The sequence below is a fragment of the Daphnia magna genome, linkage group LG7 (assembly GCF_020631705.1).
Source record: "Daphnia magna isolate NIES linkage group LG7, ASM2063170v1.1, whole genome shotgun sequence".
Classification (NCBI taxonomy): Eukaryota; Metazoa; Arthropoda; class Branchiopoda; order Diplostraca; family Daphniidae; genus Daphnia; species Daphnia magna.
In genome coordinates, this window is record NC_059188.1 from 4,199,558 (window position 1) to 4,213,260 (window position 13,703).

Here is a 13,703-nt window from a genome sequence, read left to right on the forward strand (position 1 = left end):
GATATTCTTAGTGCCGTCGGAGAGTTAGCTAGTAGCTAGTACACAATCTAGACAGGTCGCCCGTAAGCAAAACGACTAGATTTTATTTAGCATTTTCTCGGGTATTATAAGGATTTATAAGTTGTTTTTTCGTTGAATAACGCATTTCCCCTTTTACTTTTGATTTTTACCATTAGATTTTGTATTAAATCTTCTTTGCGACTGCAATAACAGTAAGGGAAAAAATGTATTTTTGTGTCCGGAATTAGAAAGAACCTGCCCTGTGTCCGAATTCGCGTTTTTACCCTACATTTGTATTCAACATTTCATGGAGGAACCACATTCGTATGGAGTGACTAGTGAATGCATAAATATATATCAAGCAAATACTTAATTTTGAACGAGGACTGCCAATGATAAAACAAAATCTAATTGACACTTCATCGAGCTAGATGGACAACACAATTTTAACGATTAATAGTACTTTGGTGGCTCAGTGTAGTAGGATGGGGTTGCATATGTTGTGTAGTAGGCTGGAGCCTCGGTGTAGTAACTGGGAGCAGCGTAAGTGGTGGTGTAGTACTCTGGCACTTTTGTGGTGTAGTATTTGGGGGCTTCAGTTTGGTAGTAACTTGGAGCTGAGTAGTACTTGGGTGCCTCGGTGTAGTAGCTCGGAACAGAATACGTTGTGGTGTAGTACTCGGGAGCCTTGGTGGTGTAGTACTCGGGAGCGGAGTAAGTTGTAGGGTAATGAACGTGAGCTTCGGTGTAGTAGCTTGTGGTAGCATAAATAGGGGCGTAGTATTCAGGCGCCTTAGTGGTGTAGTACTTCGGAGCCTCGTTATGGTAGAAGGTTGGAGCCGAATATTTAGGAGCCTCAGTGTAGTAAACTTGAGCAGCATAAGTGGAAGGGTAGTATTCGGCCTTAGTGGTATAATAAGAAGTGGTAGTGTAGTATTGTGGAGAATCGGCGTAGTAGCTTGGAGCCGAGTAGTATTTCGAAGCTCCTGGATAACAAGCTGCTGGGGTGGCATAACTTGTTGAGAGACTATCGCCGGCACCATCACGACCACGACAACAAGGAAAATTACGATTACGACGAGCAAGAAAAACACACGCCAAAAAATCATTATTACAAGAAATAATTTTGAATGATGCTAACGCCGTGCTTGATGATGCTATTGAAGAAGGCCTTTTGAAAGGCCTTTCTTTTATTCCGTTTCAAAAAATCAACCAAGAAAATTGCATTCTTTCCAACGGCTCATCAATCTTAAATTATTTTGGCAACCAAGGAAAAACTCTGATCACCAAAAAAGTGCCATATCTTAAAATCAGAATGGTCACCATCTGGTCCCCTCACGAGTGATTACCCCATCTGGAAAAATTTTGTCGACCGCTGCCGTTTACCGTCAAGAGGTGTCAACAATATTTCTCCACACGTCATCGGAGCTTGGAAAAAATTTACAAACGACCCTCGTTGGTTCGTTTTGAAAGCAGACAAGGGCGGAAAAACCGTGATTTGGGGTCGCCATGACTACAAGCTGGGTTAACTCCATCATCTTTTTCTTCTATACCCTAACCCAACCTGACCTGAACTAACCTAACCCATTTTCCCCTAATTTCCCCTTTTTCCAAATCAGTAGGATATAACTGATTTTAACCTGAAGGCAGCTGAAAGACAGAAGATTAGTCTCGTTTCTTAAAAACCTAACTATATATCCTGTCCAATGTCTCCGCTTTCATTCCCAACCCTCCTTACAACTTTGGATATTCAGATCCTGCTACAGGCATATGGCGCCCTTCGGGCGCCGTTTCCCTAACTAGAAATTTTTGTAACTTCTTCAACTTCTCTTTTCGAGATCTTACCGTTGAGGTACAATTTTTCTAAGCACGGATTCTTAATCAGCATTCTTCGGGCTACATCTCCATACCTCTGTTTTTATCTCTACTCAACTTTTTGTGAAGAAACGGAAAAGTTTTACGTTTCCTTTTTTTGGCAAAAAATATTTTGCTACACACCTCAAAACTGGCTGCAGTTCCTAGAAAATTTTTTCCTTATCTATCTACTGCACCTTTTCTGAATTATAATTCATCTGCCTTACTGGAGCAACATTTACTTTCTCTTTTTTCCATCGGGTTCCATTTTGAGGGGTGGAAGCATATGGACCTCTTGCTCAGGGTACCCCTTTACACAGTAAATGCGGTATTTTGCCTTTTGCCTTGTTTCCCCCATTCTTAATTAGAACCACACCAATTTCAACACTGGATTCAAGTTTATTTTAACTAGATCTTCAATTTGAGTGGTTTAATTTTTAATTTGGGTCTACCGGTTCGATTTTGAAACCCAGGATTACCTTTTTCGGATCTCAGAAAGATAACGTTTACGGGGGCCCCAAAAAAATTTTTTATTAAGTTCCTTTACCCGTTTGAAAAATCTTTTTGTGGAACCTTCTGATTAATGTACGACCATCCTAACCATCATGTTGGAATCGGCATTCTTCCAGCTACCCCCCCGTATGCTTGTTTATTCAGTTGCAACATTTTTTCGATGTTTTATTTTGATTTTGTGTAACTACCCTCCCTGTTACCAACGTTGACTACACTTTTCCAGGAACAAGAACCAAGGTCGACATTTTCTCACAGCGACTCAATTTTCCTGTGAAATTTTGACTTTCTTCATCGTCACCCTGCGAGTCAACTCTGCCACCACTTGGAAACTGGCTACCAGAATTTGAGCTACGCCCTTTTTTTATCAACTGTATAAACATCTGTATTTTTGCGGCCAAGCTCATTTCTGCTTTTTAACTTTATACCATCTTGAGGCTGTTTAGCCGTCACGAATGGTTATTTAATAAAGTTTTTTTAAAAAAGAAGCTAGTTTCCATTGGATTTATTCTGTCTTTTCACCTCATCTAAAGAGATTACGCTGATCGCTTTTTGAAAACCGCTATTGAAGTGTGGCTTGTTGCGTCTTTTTTAAGACACCAACCCCTTCTTTTTTGATTTTTAATTTTTGCTCTCATCAAGTGACCACTCTCCTTTACCATGGATGAAATTGACGATTGCCTATCTCTCGAGACATGCTACCGCAACTCTCGAAAAACAAAAGGCGCGGGTCTTTTCTTACGTGTCCCTTACGTTTTCTTACGTCTCCTGCTTACTAGGCAGGCGCTTTGCCATCTAACCCATGCGACCATTGATGTAATTAAGCTGTTAACAATTAAAAATCTTTGAATGTGATGAAAACAGATCATGAAAACCAACAGTCTTTACAATCTCAAAGTATCATAAACATGTGATAATACTATAATTTTGTAACACAGTTATTGTCATTAGACTAGATGTCGTATATCAATTTATACAAACTTTAGAGACGATATCTGTATCTTCCCTAAAGATTCACACAAAAATTAATATTCACATTAATTTTCTAATAGGTACCAACGAGACTCGAACTCGTGATCTCCTGCTTACTAGGCAGGCGCTTTGCCATCTAAGCCATGCGACCATTGCTGTATTTAAGCTGTTGACAATTAAAAATCTTTGAATGTGATGAAAACAGATCATGAAAACCAACAGTCTTTACAATCTCAAAGTATCATAAACATGTGATAATATCATAATTTTGTAACAAAATTTTTGTCATTAGACTAGATATCGTATATCAATTTATACAAATTTTTAGAGACGATATCTATTTCTTCCCTAAAAATTCACACAGAAATTAATATTCACTAGAATTTTCTAATAGGTCCCAACGAGACTCGAACTCGTGATCTCCTGCTTACTAGGCAGGCGCTTTGCCATCTAAGCCATGCGACCATTGATATAATTAAGCTGTTGACAATTAAAAATCTTTGAATGTGATGAAAACAGATCATGAAAACCAACAGTCTTTACAATCTCAAAGTATCATAAACATGTGATAATATCATAATTTTGTAACAAAATTATTGTCATTTGACTAGATATCGTATATAGATTTATACAAACTATTAGAGACGATATCTATTTCTTCCCTAAAGATTCACAAAGAAAATTATTTACACAAGAATTTACTAAGAGGTCCCAACGAGATTCGAACTCGTGATCTCCTGCTTACTAGGCAGGCGCTTTGCCATCTAAGCCATACGACCATTGATGTAATTAAGCTGTTGACAATTAAAAATCTTTGAATGTGATGAAAACAGATCATGAAAACCAACAGTCTTTACAATCTCAAAGTATCATAAACATGTGATAATATCATAATTTTGTAACAAAATTATTGTCATTAGACTAGATATCGTTTATCAATTTATACAAACTTTTAGAGACGATATCTATTTCAACCCTAAAGATTAACACAGAAATTTAATTACACAAGAAATCACTAATAGGTCCCAACGAGACTCGAACTCGTGATCTCCTGCTTACTACGCAGGCGCTTTGCCATCTAAGCCATGCGACCATTGATGTAATTAAGCTGTTGACAATTAAAAATCTTTGAATGTGATGAAAACAGATCATGAAAACCAACAGTCTTTACAATCTCAAAGTATAATAAACATGTGATAATATCATAATTTTGTAACAAAATTATTGTCATTAGACTAGATATCGTATATCAATTTATACAAACTTTTAGAGACGATATCTATTTCTTCCCTAAAGATTCACACAGAATTTAATATTCACAAGAATTTTCTAATAGATCCAACGAGACTCGAACTCGTGATCTCCTGCTTACTAGGCAGGCGCTTTGCCATCTAAGCCATGCGACCATTGATATATATAAGTTGTTGACAATTAAAAATCTTTGAATGTGATGAAAACAGATCATGAAAACCAACAGTCTTTACAATCTCAAAGTATCATAAACATGTGATAATATCATAATTTTGTAACAAAATTATTGTCATTAGACTAAATATCGTATATCAATTCATACAAACTTTTAGAGACGATATCTATTTCAACCCTAAAGATTAACACAGAAATTTAATTACACAAGAAATCACTAATAGGTCCCAACGAGACTCGACCTCGTGATCTCCTGCTTACTAGGCAAGCGCTTTGCCATCTAAGCCATGCGACCATTGATGTAATTAAGCTGTTGACAATTAAAAATCTTTGAGTGTGATGAAAACAGATCATGAAAACCAACAGTCTTTACAATCTCAAAGTATCATAAACATGTGATAATATTATAATTTTGTAATACAGATATTGTCATTAGACTAGATGTCGTATATCAATTTATACAAACTTTAGAGACGATTTGTAAATTGTTCGAGCGAGCATGGCTCGCGATGAACAATTGAGATTGTTTGTAAATTAAGAGTGACGATATTAACTGATGTGTTGACCTTGTGTATTGAGCTCTTCCTCCAGCAAGAACTAAAGTGGTGGGCGTATCCCCTATGCTACCTCAGACCTTTTTTTTTTTTTTTTTTTTGGTAACATTGAGGTAAACAAAGATGGATATGTATTTTTTTTTTTTTTTTTACAGTTTTCTGCCGTTCTGGTTGACGCGGTTGCCATTGAAGCCTCTATTGCCACCACGGTTGGTATAATTGTTATTTCCACTGCGATAGTTGTTGTAGTTTCCGCCATGGTTGCTGCTGTTGTATCCGCTGTATCTAAAAGAATATAAATATATACTTTATCAGTAGAATATTTACAAGGATTTTAGGAGGGCGGGAGGGAATTAAACCCAGTTAATATCGTCACTCTTAATTTACAAACAATCTCAATTGTTCATCGCGAGCCATGCTCGCTCGAACAATTTACAATTGTATGTAAATCCGTTCGATATTAACTGATGTGTCTTCACAGCATTAGACTGGGAATCTAGCATATCATTGCGACCGAATTACTGAAGGCTCACGATGACAATTCGTCGTTGCCCATATTATTGAGGACCGCTGTCTCGACCAAGTTTATGTCCTTGGCGTCCCGTTTGTAAAACTTAGCGAAGGTGGATTCTCGCGCCCAGTGACCCTGGTTTAATATGGACTGGATCGGGATCCCTGCCGCCGCCGCTTTAGAGCCTGCAGCTCCTCTTGTCGAGTGTGCCGCAAATACGGAAGTGTCTATTCCTGCTTGTCTCAACTGCTCTTTGATCCAGCGACCAATAGTGGAGCTACTAACCGGTTTGTGTGGCTTCGTGGTACCGATGAATAGGTAATCCGCATTTGATGGAGAGCGTAGTGGGGCGGTCTTTACTGCGTAATACTCCAATGCCCTGACTGGGCATAAATTAGGGTTCTGAGGCCAAACGTTAACGAAAATTTGATGCAGCGCCCCCGTGCGCTGGCTCTTTCTTGGTCGGCCGAGCGTGAACACGGCTTTAGAATCCGATATATCCAGAGAATGCGATTGAACGGATGCTATATCAGAGCAGCGCAGCATGGTAGTGAGGGCGAGGAGCGATACTACCTTCCTAGAGAGTTGGATTAGGGAAAAATCAGCCATTGCCGTCAGCTCGAAATGAGACAGAACTACACTCGGGTCCCATGTATGGTTGTATTTGGGTGTTGGAGGTCTCTTGTTATACATCCCCCGAAGCAGTTGAACGACCAAAGGTTGTTTACCGATACTTGTGCCTGATGAGTCTCCGCCGCGACTTAGGCTCAGGGTTGACGACAGCATGGAGCGTGACACGTTCAACGTGCTGTAACTCTTGCCGGAATTAAAGGTCTTCGTGAGGTAATTTAAGACGTTGTTTAGGCCAGGAGACAAGGGATCAACATCCCGTTCAAGGCACCAACTACGCCAGTCGTTCCAGGCGGACTGGTATGTAGAGTGTGTATTTTGCCTGGATGCCCCCAACAATAATTCGACAACATCTCCCGGAATGCCTTGGGCTTCGAGGCAATTCCGGACAGTCTCCAGGCGATCAGGCGTATCGAGCCGTCTTGGGTGAGCGGGTGGTTGTGGCCTCGTGGAGATGTTAGCATCGCTTGATTGTGAGGCAAGAGACGCGGCACATCGACGGACATCTCCATCATGTCCGGAAACCAGGCCTGGCTCGGCCAATACGGTGTCACCATGACAACCTCTGCTTGATCCCGTATCAGCTTGGTCAGGCATTTCGGAATCAGCTTGAATGGGGGAAAACAATACCCTTGGAGATCCTTCCAGCAAAGTGAGAATGCGTCTACCCTTGAAGCTCCTGGCTGAGGGAACCAACTCACAAAGACAGGTAGCTGGGCATTCCATGTGCTCGCAAAGAGGTCCACTCTCAGGTGCCATATCTTTTGGATTTTTTGAAATGCTTGGCTGGACAATCTCCAATCTCCTGACGCCAAGGGTCTCCTCGATTCTATGTCTGCCCGAAAATTGGCCGAGCCAGGGAGGTAAACTGCATGTAAATTCAGGTTCCTTTCTTCACACCATTTGTTTATCTCCAAGGAGATTGAACATAAGTCTCTTGAACGTGACCCACCCTTCTTGTTAATATAATTTATTGCTGAGGTGTTGTCTACTAAGATCTCTACAGTGATACCGTGTCTTTGGGCCGTAAAACATTGTAAGGCTCGTAGGGCGGCAAGTAATTCCAACGCATTAATATGACTACCGCACTCCTTTACTGTCCACGGGCCCCCTGTGCTCACGTCTTCACATACTGCTCCCCACCCTGTAAGAGATGCGTCTGATGAAAGACAAAGAGAAGGAGCTGTCTCTATCATAGAGCGACCGCTAACCAAATCTGCCTTAGTAGACCACCAAAGCAGGTCTTCTGATGCTCCGGGCGTAATCTTTACACGTCTTTGTAAACTGTCTTCCATCTTCTTCGTCTCCGTTATGTAAAGCGCCTGAAGATCCCGTAGGTGGGCCTGAGCGTAGTTGACGGATGACGTCGCCCAATTAAGGTTGCCTAAAACCTTGGCGATGTCACGCAGTGTGGCAATTCCTTCTTCTTGCATCTTAACACACAGCCGTTTGATATCTCCTACTTTCTTTTCCGTCAGGTGAAAGGTCATGGAAACTGTATTGATGATCAACCCTAAATATTCCATGGATTGCGAGGGAACTTGGATAGATTTTTCTGAGCATATTATAAATCCTAGCGATTCCAATAGGGACTTGGTGAGCTGCACTGCTTCCTTGGCAGCTATTTGCGATGCCCCGATCAACAACAGATCGTCCAAATAGATCACCAAGCGGATTCCTTTACGGCGCAGAAAGGCAACCACTACCCTAAGTAGTTTGGTAAAAGCCCACGGAGCCGAACATAGACCAAAGGGCATGGAGACATACTCGTACAAAAAACGCCCCCATCGAAAGCGGAGAAATTTACGATGACCGTGAAAAATCGGGATTGTAAAGTAGGCGTCTTTTAGGTCGAGTTTTGCCAACCAGTCCCCTTCTCTAATTGTATCTTTAAGTGTGTTGACCCCCTCCATCTTAAAATGGTTGTGAACAACGTGTTGGTTAAGCCTTTTCAAATTAATAATTGGACGAAATTTCCCCGGTGTTTTCTTCGGAATAACAAATAAATTACTAATGTACTCCCCCACTTCAGATTTTACTTCCGTGATGGCTCCTTTCTCTAGCAGACTGGCTACTTCTTGGTCACATAGGGCTGTATGACCCCCTTTAATCACCATAACTGATGGGATGCTTGACTGGGTAGGGACAGAAGTAAACTCTAATCTTAACCCTTGCGTCACCGTCCCTAAGACCCACGGGTCTTTTGAGAGATGTTCCCAAGCTGATACAAATAGGGACACTCGACCACCGAAGGCACCAGGAAAAGCAAGAAGGTTGACATACCGATTGTTGTTAGACTGCGAGCTACCACCATATGCCGCTGCTGAAGTGGATGCCCTGGCTGGTCTCTGAAGTGGCGTAACTGGAACCACCCCACTCTTATCACCTGCTTGAATATCCATGGTATTCATTGTCTTCATCTGGTCTACCAGCTCACCGATGAATTTTGGGCCAAACAGATGCTCCCCGCCGTCAGCTGGGAGAATCTTCTTGTTATCCAGCAAACTGGTGAATCCGGGATAAATCTGGGTCAAAATGTTGCGTCGACGTGCTCTGGTGACGTCGTTTAATAGCGTGGCCCAGAGTCTCAGTGCGATCTTGATTGCCTTGGCGTCTGATCTCGACTTTTTCTTCAAATTAGCACGGCTATGTAAATAAAGTAACGGTTTAGCAAGATCAAGAATTTTAAAGGTTTGACTTCGGTAAATTTTCTCAATTGGATCGATGTTTGACTTCGATGCTCTGGAGTTCTTTATCGTCTTCAAACGATAATAAAAGGACTCATCCATCTCAGGATTTGTGAGTAATTCTGATTTCCTTGCCAACTTGGGTTTGAAGGTCTCTCGGTCCTTCTTCACCTCTTTCTCGTCGATCCCCGTGACCACCCAGTTGGAAACACTCTTGATGGTCTCCCTACTAACTTTAAATTTCTTCGATTTAGAACTTGAACTTGAATCTGAACTAGAGCTTGAAGAGCTCGAACTAGTAGAGTCGGACTTAGAGCTAGAGTCCGACATGCTTGCTTGACTAGAGCTAAAAAAGGTCTGAGGTAGCATAGGGGATACGCCCACCACTTTAGTTCTTGCTGGAGGAAGAGCTCAATACACAAGGTCAACACATCAGTTAATATCGAACGGATTTACATACAAATCTGTATCTTCCCTAAAAATTCACACAGAAATTATATTCACATGAATTTTCTAATAGGTCCCAACGAGATTCGAACTCGTGATCTCCTGCTTACTAGGCAGGCGCTTTGCCATCTAAGCCATGCGACCATTGATGTAATTAAGCTGTTGACAATTAAAAATTTTTGAATGTGATGAAAACAGATCATGAAAACCAACAGTCTTTACAATCTCAAAGTATCATAAACATGTGATAATATCATAATTTTGTAACAAAATTATTGTCATTAGACTAGATATCGTATATCAATTGATACAAACTTTTAGAGACGATATCTATTTAAACCCTAAAGATTCACACAGAAAATTAATTACACAAGAATTCACTAATAGGTCCCAACGAGACTCGAACTCGTGATCTCCTGCTTACTAGGCAGGCGCTTTACCATCTAAGCCATGCGACCATTGATGATATTAAGCTGTTGACAATTAAAAATCTTTGAATGTGATGAAAACAGATCATGAAAACCAACAGTCTTTACAATCTCAAAGTATCATAAACATGTGATAATATTGTCACGCGGTAAATTGTCGTCCTTTATACGATTTACAGTACGTGGAAGTTCTCCTTGTCTACCCTTACTATTCGTAGAAATTCTCCTTGTTTCCCCTTGTTCTTAAACGAGAAAATACATCAACGTGATCCTTACGCTTGTTGTTATCAGAACAGCACAAACGTTCTGTTGTAAGAAAAAGGGGTAAGAAGAGGAAGGCTCAAGGAGGTTAGACAGAGAGAGTAGGAGGGTGCAGTTTTAGTTTTTGAGTGTGATTAGTGGTGGGATGGTCGAGTTAAGTCGACAGTGGAAGTGTTTTTGGGAGTCTGCGCTTCTTCGAATAGTTCGAGCCAGCTTTCAAAATTACATTTATTGAGACTGAAAACAGCCTAAGTGATTGCGCCCGTTTACAACGTGACAATATCATAATTTTGTAACAAAATTATTGTCATTAGACTAGATATCGTATATCAATTTATACAAACTATTAGAGACGATATCTATTTCTTCCCTAAAGATTCACACAGAATTTTATTTACACAAGAATTTACTAAGAGGTCCCAATGAGACTCGAGCTCGTGATCTCCTGCTTACTAGGCAGGCGCTTTGCCATCTAAGCCATGCGACCATTGCTGTTATTAAGCTGTTGACAATTTAAAATCTTTGAATGTGATGAAAACAGATCATGAAAACCAACAGTCTTTACAATCTCAAAGTATCATAAACATGTGATAATATCATAATTTTGTAACAAAATTATTGTCATTAGACTAGATATCGTATATCAATTTATACAAACTTTTAGAGACGATATCTATTTAAACCCTGAAGATTAACAAAGAAATTTAATTACACAAGAATTTACTAATAGGTCCCAACGAGACTCGAACTCGTGATCTCCTGCTTACTAGGCAGGCGCTTTGCCATCTAATCCATGCGACCATTGATGTACTTAAGCTGTTGACAATTAAAAATCTTTGAATGTGATGAAAACAGATCATGAAAACCAACAGTCTTTACAATCTCAAAGTATCATAAACATGTGATAATATCATAATTTTGTAACAAAATTATTGTCATTAGACTAGATATCGTATATCAATTTATACAAACTTTTAGTGACGATATCTTTTTAAACCCTAAAGATTAACACAGAAATTTAATTACACAAGAATTTACTAATAGGTCACAACGAGACTCGCACTCGTGATCTCCTGCTTACTAGGCACGCGCTTTGCCATCTAAGCCATGCGACCATTGATGTAATTAAGCTGTTAACAATTAATAATCTTTGAATGTGATGAAAACAGATCATGAAAACCAACAGTCTTTACAATCTCAAAGTATCATAAACATGTGATAATATCATAATTTTGTAACAAAATTATTGTCATTAGACTAGATATCGTATATCAATTTATATAAACTTTTAGAGACGATATCTATTTAAACCCTAAAGATTAACAAAGAAATTTAATTACACAAGAATTTACTAATAGGTCCAAAGGAGACTCGAACCTGTGATCTCCTGCTTACTAGGCAGGCGATTTGCCATCTAATCCATGCGACCATTGATATAATTAAGCTGTGGGCAATTAAAAATCTTTGAATGTGATGAAAACAGATCATGAAAACCAACAGTCTTTACAATCTCAAAGTATCATAAACATGTGATAAAATCAGAATTTTGTAACAAAATTATTGTCATTAGACTAGATATCGTATATCAATTTATACAAACTTTTAGTGACGATATCTTTTTAAACCCTAAAGATTCACACAGAAATTTAATTACACAAGAATTTACTAATAGGTCACAACGAGACTCGAACTCGTGATCTCCTGCTTACTAGGCAGGCGCTTTGCCATCTAAGCCATGCGACCATTGATGTAATTAAGCTGTTGACAATTAAAAATCTTTGAATGTGATGAAAACAGATCATGAAAACCAACAGTCTTTACAATCTCAAAGTATCATAAACATGTGATAATATCACAATTTTGTAATAAAATTATTGTCATTAGAGGGTCAATCCACGTGAAATCTGGCGATCGATGGCGTGGTCAAAATGGGGATTTCGTTCATTTTTGGGGGTTGGGTAAAGATGGGCCAAAAAAAGTGATTCTGAAATTTTCAGAATTATCGCTTTATTAGTTTGGGAGATATAAATATTTTAATTTATGTTTTTGTTATTTTGCCGTAAACTGGAAAAAAATAATTTTTTGGTTTTTCTTTAATTGCGTCTTTATTTATTATTATAATTTTATGAAACCTAAACCAATCGACGTAAAATTAAATTTTACGTCGATTTTACACATTTATTTTTATTTTTAAGAATTATTTATTATCGGAATTTGAAAAAAAATCAAAAATGGTTACACTTAAAAAATTAATATTAAATCAGTGCGACAATTTAACAAACAGCGTAGAATTTTCCGAGAAACAAGAGATATGTCTACATAACATATAAAAAAATTGGGAGGGTTTTTTTTGTTAATCGTGAGATATATTGCAGTTTATTATCCTAAATTTTTGTGTTTTGTGCGCGTTTTTTCATCCCCCCAAGCTATTTCGCTTCCTTTCGGTCTGCAATTTTGGAAGGGGGAATTTTTTTAACTCATAGTAGAAACGACCTTGAGTGACTAGCAGAACAAATTTTCTCTCTGTAGTGTAGTGTTTGAAGTGGTTCATTTTTCACGCTGTGTTTTTAGACGTATTTAACTAGAATTTTATGAAATGGCTGGCAAAAATTCGGTAAATCAGTGTTCAGTTGGTCAGCATGTGAAATCACCATTATTCTTCCAGATTTGTGCCAGAAGACTTTAGTTTATCTACGTTGGACGATCTTGACGAAGAAACGCGTAAAACAGTTCACTTTAGATCCAACATGAAAAGTATAACTTCTATTTGTCTTCACCATAAAATAATGTACACAACTCGTTTTGTTGCATATTTGTTAGCCAAACAAAGATCGAACAAATGTAGCAATCCACTAGGCATTCATTTGCCGAAGAAGCAACCCAATGTGTCGTGTTCCAAATCAATAACATTGAATTTATGCGAAAAAATTGCTTCGAAGAACGGTGCTATTCATGTCTATCCTGGACAACAGTTATGCGTTACTTGTTACAAACAGTTATTGCATATTAGTAACGAACTCGAAGTGAAATCGACAAGTGAATCCAGTTCAAAACTAGGTGATTTGGAGACTGCTTTGGAAGACATTGTTAGCGATGATGCTTTTTCCAGTCCATTAACTTCTCCTGAAAAAGACCTTCGTAGATCAACATTAATAACAAATACTCTAAATGTTACTCCAATAACGATTGCAGCAAAACGATCTAAGGAACGTTGAAATCCCGATATTGCCAGGAAAGCGGAGCAAGTAAAAAACGCGTTCATATTACTCCACAAAAATCACATAGATGATAGTCTGGTTACTACAGCAACTAGTACTGCAACGTCCGGTGAAAAAAATACTTTCAGTGTGTTAGACTATACTTCTCAAATGTACGAAATAAGACAGAAATGCATGCAGCTCAAAATGGAAGGGAAAGTAAAAGA

The 13,703-nt window shown here is 38.9% G+C and overlaps 1 protein-coding gene and 4 non-coding genes across 5 annotated transcripts; all 5 read right to left on the reverse strand.

Moving 5' to 3' along the window:
- Positions 1-3,728: 3,728 nt before the first annotated feature.
- Positions 3,729-3,801, reverse strand: Trnat-agu. Its single transcript has one exon. It is a non-coding gene; the product is annotated as a tRNA-Thr (tRNA).
- A 1,644-nt stretch (positions 3,802-5,445) lies between these two features.
- LOC123474158 lies at positions 5,446-9,479 on the reverse strand. Its single transcript, XM_045176077.1, has 2 exons — positions 8,740-9,479; positions 5,446-5,600 (listed from the first exon to the last, which is right to left on the reverse strand). The coding sequence occupies exons 1-2, from the start codon at positions 9,471-9,473 to the stop codon at positions 5,465-5,467; spliced, it is 870 nt and encodes a 289-aa protein (XP_045032012.1). The 5' UTR covers positions 9,474-9,479; the 3' UTR covers positions 5,446-5,464.
- A 182-nt stretch (positions 9,480-9,661) lies between these two features.
- Positions 9,662-9,734, reverse strand: Trnat-agu. Its single transcript has one exon. It is a non-coding gene; the product is annotated as a tRNA-Thr (tRNA).
- A 241-nt stretch (positions 9,735-9,975) lies between these two features.
- Positions 9,976-10,048, reverse strand: Trnat-agu. The gene has a single exon. It is a non-coding gene; the product is annotated as a tRNA-Thr (tRNA).
- Positions 10,049-11,949: 1,901 nt separating this feature from the next.
- On the reverse strand, positions 11,950-12,022 carry Trnat-agu. The gene has a single exon. It is a non-coding gene; the product is annotated as a tRNA-Thr (tRNA).
- Positions 12,023-13,703: the final 1,681 nt, after the last annotated feature.